At 36.5% G+C, this 6,111-nt stretch overlaps 1 protein-coding gene across 2 annotated transcripts; it reads right to left on the bottom strand.

Annotated features, from left to right (window-relative positions):
• Window positions 1–289: 289 nt before the first annotated feature.
• Window positions 290–5,560, bottom strand: LOC133794210 (G-type lectin S-receptor-like serine/threonine-protein kinase At4g27290). Of its 2 annotated transcripts, none has more exons than XM_062231420.1 (9): window positions 5,392–5,560; window positions 3,953–5,286; window positions 3,440–3,568; window positions 2,922–3,085; window positions 2,590–2,800; window positions 2,222–2,459; window positions 1,992–2,142; window positions 1,598–1,899; window positions 290–778 (listed from the first exon to the last, which is right to left on the bottom strand). In XM_062231420.1, the coding sequence occupies exons 2-9, from the start codon at window positions 5,202–5,204 to the stop codon at window positions 712–714; spliced, it is 2,514 nt and encodes an 837-aa protein (XP_062087404.1). In that variant the 5' UTR covers window positions 5,205–5,286; window positions 5,392–5,560; the 3' UTR covers window positions 290–711. The 2 variants fall into 2 exon arrangements, with proteins under 2 accessions (XP_062087404.1, XP_062087405.1); XM_062231421.1 differs by having other exon boundaries at window positions 3,953–5,206; window positions 5,392–5,533.
• Between the last annotated feature and the right edge of the window lie 551 nt (window positions 5,561–6,111).

Below are 6,111 nucleotides of genomic sequence, written 5' to 3'. Positions count from 1 at the left end.
ACCAGGACTAAGAGTAAGACCATCTGCTACTCAAATCACACATACACAAGCTAAATTTAATTTGTTTTCAATCAACAACTACCTTTTCACCAAGAAATATAAATGCAAGAACATCTTAAAGACATTGAGACTCCTCGTAGAGAACCAGAGTTAAGTGAACACAAACCAAAAATTGGAGAGCATTGGGCCAAGCAGGTGAGAGATTTCAATCTGAACTTTGTAGACCCAGGCAAGGCAACGGAGACAGAGAAGAGAGAGAATGGGAGGTGAAAATGAAATACCGATCGAATATTTCAATTGGGGGAGAAAATAAGCTAACTCCAGCGCGCCTTATTCCAATTTTACAACATTCATCTAGATTTTATCTTGATTTATGCTTGAACATTAACAACAAAATCATAAAAGTCAACACACGAAATTACAAGCTTCGTCTGCACTGAAAACTTATTTCAGCCAACTAGTGTTTGGGTTCCCTGAACCAGGGTAATAACTCTCACTATATTAATTTTACAATAACCAGTTTAAGAATCAACCTGTAAAACTATACAATCTATCTCAAAATACAGTGAAGCTTTTTATCCTAAATAACCAAATCCCTTGGCTATAGATGCAAGATCACCTTGCTTCAATGTTGAACTCCCTTCAACAATATCTCATATCTGAACACCTTCGGATCTATGGCATCAAGACCCATCTAAACTCCTTCAGCAATCATGGCTTGACTTCAGAACTTGCACAAAATCCTTCAACCACCATCAATGGAGTTTCTTGCAAGAACCTGCACAAAAATCAACAAAAGAAAGAGAAGAGAAAATCCAAAGCACAATATCAAATCGTCCGATCTAAGAGAGTTGGTTATAACTAATTAACCAGGACAATATATATACTTAGCTGCATTTAGGTATAAACCATAAACAACCAATAACTGTTAATCACTAACAACCTTGCTATACACACAGGGTGATGTAGACACTTATTAAAAATGAACAAACTCCAGACATATCAAAAGACCATTCTAGACGCGACTGGACCTAATTTGTCATACTGAAAATATTGCTCTAAATTGACAATTTCGAATTTCAGCATCATTTATGGGATTTGGAATTTGATGGAACTAGTGATTTTTCTTAACATTTGACTTATTTTATCAAATAAATCGTGATGGTGATATATGACTGATCATTTGACTTTAAAGGCAAAACACAGCTACACACTGAGATCTTATATAAAAGTATTCAATGGAATATATTAATAATATGACTTCTAGCCAAAATAATAAGTGTGCTTATCCTTTTGAATATTTGAAAGATAAAATAAACAATTTATCTGAAATTTTATTACTTAGAACTTCCTTCCAATGCGCTCTCTTTACATATTCTAGTCTAGTCAAGCATTCTTCTCTGAATCTGAGTTGCAAACTCTCGCCTTTGTAGAGTACAGCTTATAATGAACAAAACAATTTACAAGAACTCAATGTCTGGTGAGAAATTTCAACCTATAAACTATTTTCTATTAGAGGCACTACTTTCCCATATGATAAATCAAATAAACTACGCATTTGGTGGACTGTACAAACCAACTTTGAGTTTTTTCTCACCTCCCCTGTAGCCTTGTAACAGTTATGTCAGTTGAAGTATATGGCTGATTCCAAGATGATGAGGAATCGACCTCTGAAGAGACCCTTTCAACATAAAATCCAGGTTGCTTAGGTTGAGGCAACGAGGGATTCTCACTATCCAACATAAAGAGAACTGCTGACATTAAGGGCCTCTCTTCCGGGCGTTTTTGGACACACAACAGCCCTACTTGGATACAACGCACTGCTTCTGATACATTGACATCTTTCACCAAAACATCAACCAGCTCCAATGGTCTATGCTCATTCCATAATTTCCATGCCTAAAACAATCCAACACATGGAAATTTAGAAAGACTGGATAACTATATGAACCATAATAAAAAACTTGAACTGACAAGTAGTATCCGCTCACGTGTCCTAAAAGGTTGAGGTCATGATCTGGATGATTAAATCCTCTGTTTTTCTTCCCACCTAGTATCTCCAGCACCATGACTCCAAAACTAAATACATCAGACTTCACAGAAAAAATTCCGTCGATTGCATACTCAGGAGACATATAACCACTACCAGTAATTTTGGAGAACAGATTAGTAGCAGAATATAGAAGCCAAGTACAGAAATTAGACAATAATTTGTACTTACTATGTTCCAACTACTCTTTTAGTATTTACTTCATTCTGGTCGCCTCCAAAGATTCTTGCCAAGCCAAAGTCTGATATTTTGGGATTCATTTCATTATCTAAGAGGATGTTACTTGCTTTAAGATCTCTATGAATGATTCTCAACCTTGAATCTCGGTGAAGATAAAGAAGCCCTCGAGCAATACCAACTATAATATCAAACCGCATTTGCCAATTGAGCGCAGTCCCTTTTGTTTGATCTGTTCCGTGTTGCATTAAATTAATCCCTTTGTTTTGTTTTTTCTTTGAGCATTACACTAAACTTTATTTTGTCAAACAAAAGGCACAAATATGGAAAACAAAATTGAGAATATAGAAGATATGGCTTACCGAATAAATACAAGTTTAAGCTTTTGTTAGGTAAGTATTCATAGATCAACATCCTCTCTTCTCTATGAATACAACATCCCAACAACCTAACAAGATTCCGGTGCTGAAGTTTGGCAATCAAAATGACCTCATTCTTGAACTCCATGACTCCTTGTCCTGAATCTTTGGATAGCCTCTTCACGGCTACTTCTTCCCCAGTTGGGAGCACAGCCTGTTATTACATAAAATCTTTGTTCATGTAGATAAAATTATGTATAGAAAAAGAGGAATAGTAGTTAAACCGTTCATGTAAAGCCATGGTTAAATTGATCAGAATGTTACTACAAGAGTACCTTGTAAACAGGGCCGAAACCCCCTTCTCCAATCTTATTTGTAGGAGATAAGTTGTCAGTGGCACTCATAATAGTTTCTAGATCAAATAAAGGTAGCTCTACATCCTCTGTCAAAACATCTGAATGTTGTTCTTCATGATCTATATTGGGTAACATTCTTTCCCCTACAAAAAGTTCACAAAAAGAAATTTAGGAGCATAAAATTTTTCAGCAACCCTAAATGAGATATGGATGTGTTCTCAATGCGAATAATTTCTAATCAAAGGTTGAGCTGACTCTTCTAGGAAACTAGCGGTGTTCAACAAAGCTATCAAACAAACAATTGCAGTACAATAACTAGTTATCCTTCATTTTACCAATGTTGGGGTCTTGTAAGTACTTATGACAAACAAGACCGAACAAAAACACTAATTTTCAACATATTCATGTTCTGTTTGTGAAAATTAAAAAAAAAACTTACACCATATAGTCCTACCATATCTTTTTGTGCATTAGCTATGAAGTGAAAATTTCATTACCTTGGCTTTTGTGGGAGTTGGTCATCCTCTTCCAGATAATATAGCCTCCAATAATAATCAATAATAGAAGAACTGAGATTACTGATACTGAGATTATTATTCCAGTCCGTTTGCCATCCTTTTCTGGTGCTGTTACCAAACATGATATTATTAAAGACATGAAAAAATAAACAAGATTGAGCAGTTTGAATGAACTTTTAATGAAAAAGCTTACTGCCAGAGAAACTATAAGGTTTCACAATAAAGTATCAGTACATCAAAATGGGATGACTATATGGTTGATCAGAAATAGAACTTGGTGAGAAGCCATTCTTCACTTGAAGGCATATAATTGGCATTCCAACATAAACTATTTATAGTAACTTTTAATAAGAACAGATGAATCGATCATTTGCAGTGTTCAGTAGCAAATAAAATCTGTGCTGAAAAGTACTATGTATAAAGGTTCTTGTTCAAATTTACTCAAGTAAGAAGTAAACAGAATAATATTTAGTAGTTTAAACTGAAGTGTACCAAGTTCAGAAGCAGCCATTTTAATGTACAGATCTTGTCCCCCAACATTGTTGTATTCTGTCATATCAAGCAAGTCTTCATCAAACCACAACATGCAGCCACTAACACCACTTAGAGCATAAGCCATACACGAACAGTTTCTCGAACAAATGTCTTTACAATCTTCAATCCCCACCACAGTTCTTTGCACCAAAAACTTCAACCCGTACGGCAATTTAAAGTGAGGAAACTTCTTGAAACCCATGTCTGAGCTGCAATTCAACTTTGTCTTAGGTACACATCCACTACCCCAGTCGAATTTTTCCCAGTCTCTAGGCGCTTTTGGCACATACCCAGTTGGGCAATGGCAAATAAGATCCAAATTAACATTACAGACACCATTTGGACCACAGTGCCCAAAAGAATCACATCTATCTTTCTGCAGAGTGTACACCGAAAGCCACTCCTGGCGTTCATTGATCCATCTGAACTGTTCAATTATGCCCGATGGGTTCAATCTGAACGTTGTTAAGGTAGAAGCTTCATTAATTTCATAGGTATAGTAGACATGGCTGGTATTGAATACAAAAATAGGCTTATATATCGCGTTCGGTGACATTGGGGGATCTCCACCGAACCGGACACCATCCCAAGGCCCGCTTCGGTATTCCACCTCCGTCCCTTTTCGCTGAAGTAGCTGAGGAAGCCCACGAGGGTCGACCTCGTATGTATAATTTCCTGTAGATGGATCATCGGGGCTGTTCCAGGAGCTAAGGAACCAATTTTGACGCGTTTCAAGGTTCCATCCTAGTTTCATTCCTGATATAAGCGTATCACATGGATGATCAAAACTCTCCCACACTAACTTCCCACTTCCGCCATCTTTAAGCACGAGATTTCCCGTGCTCAAGAGCTGTAAAGAGGGTTTTGTGGCTGAAGAATTGGAAGACCAAATGGGAGTGGTTGACTGGTTATTGAGAATGACTATGTTTCCAGTTTGAGTAACTGCGAGTCTCCCAGACTCGTCCTTAAGCGGCTTATCCCTATTCGCAACCCAAAGAATCATGCCTTGAGGAGCTTTCTTGTACCATAACCCAACGAAGCGGTTCTCTGAATTTGGTTGCTGGAAAAAGCCAAGTTGGAAGACTTCACCGGCGGAGATGAGAGTTTGGTTGTCGTCTAAGAGAGGCTGGCTTGGCGTTATGGTGTCAGTTGCAGATGAATAGTTGGGAAAGAAGATGAGCAAAACGACAAAGAGCTTTATCGATGTCATTGCTGTGAAACAGAGCAAAATGTTTAAGCAATTATGGCCTTATACTTTTTCTTCTCCTTTCCTTCCTGTGGAGAATTCTCTCCTGGAAATTCATGGAAAAAGATACATTTTTTATTTAGAAAAAAAATTAAAAAATTATGTGGAAAGAATACTACTAATAGTCGTAGTCTACTACTACTACTATTACCTGTTATGAACTCATTTCCACGGAAAAATGAACCACATTTTAACCAAGATTTCGTGGGAAACTGGGAATAGTGAGATTGACAAACGTTGGAATGTTGTCGTCTTTCTTCGAATTTCCACCATAATTTTTTTTACACAATTTGTATTTTAGTGAGAGCGAAAGAAGTAGAAATTGAGCCACACCATCTCATTAAACTTCTTTACTAACTTTAATGTGTGAATAATGAGACCCTACTTTTTGGTGCAAGTAGACAATCCCATCAATGCAAGTCATGCAATGCAATCCGATTCAACCAAAAGGGTCAAAAGAGGTAGACTTTTTTTGTCATTTTTTATTGTACTAAACCGGCACTCAAATGGGTGGGAGGCACTTAAGTTAAATTAATCGGTGTTGTGTTAATGTAATCTTTCTCTAAATTTTGGTTAAAGTTCGGATGACAAAAAATGAGTTTTCTTCTTCTGGTGGCTTTTGGGCGTCAATAACCACTCTGCACGTGGTTGACTTTGTTATGGATATGTTTTTATTTTGTACATAGTCTTTAAACCCCTTAATTTAGATAATTCTTTGGCAGGGCATTGAAAATGATCTTAGGGCTTAATTTAGATAATTCTTTGGTAGGGCATAGAAAATGCTCTTATGGTAGATTTATGTCATTCGAAAAAATTATAATATATTTTTGTATGATCATGTATATTATTATTATAGTATATATTTTATTAA

The sequence above is a fragment of the Humulus lupulus genome, chromosome 8 (genome assembly GCF_963169125.1).
Source record: "Humulus lupulus chromosome 8, drHumLupu1.1, whole genome shotgun sequence".
NCBI lineage: Eukaryota > Viridiplantae > Streptophyta > Magnoliopsida > Rosales > Cannabaceae > Humulus > Humulus lupulus.
This window is presented reverse-complemented; position numbering and strand designations above follow the sequence as displayed.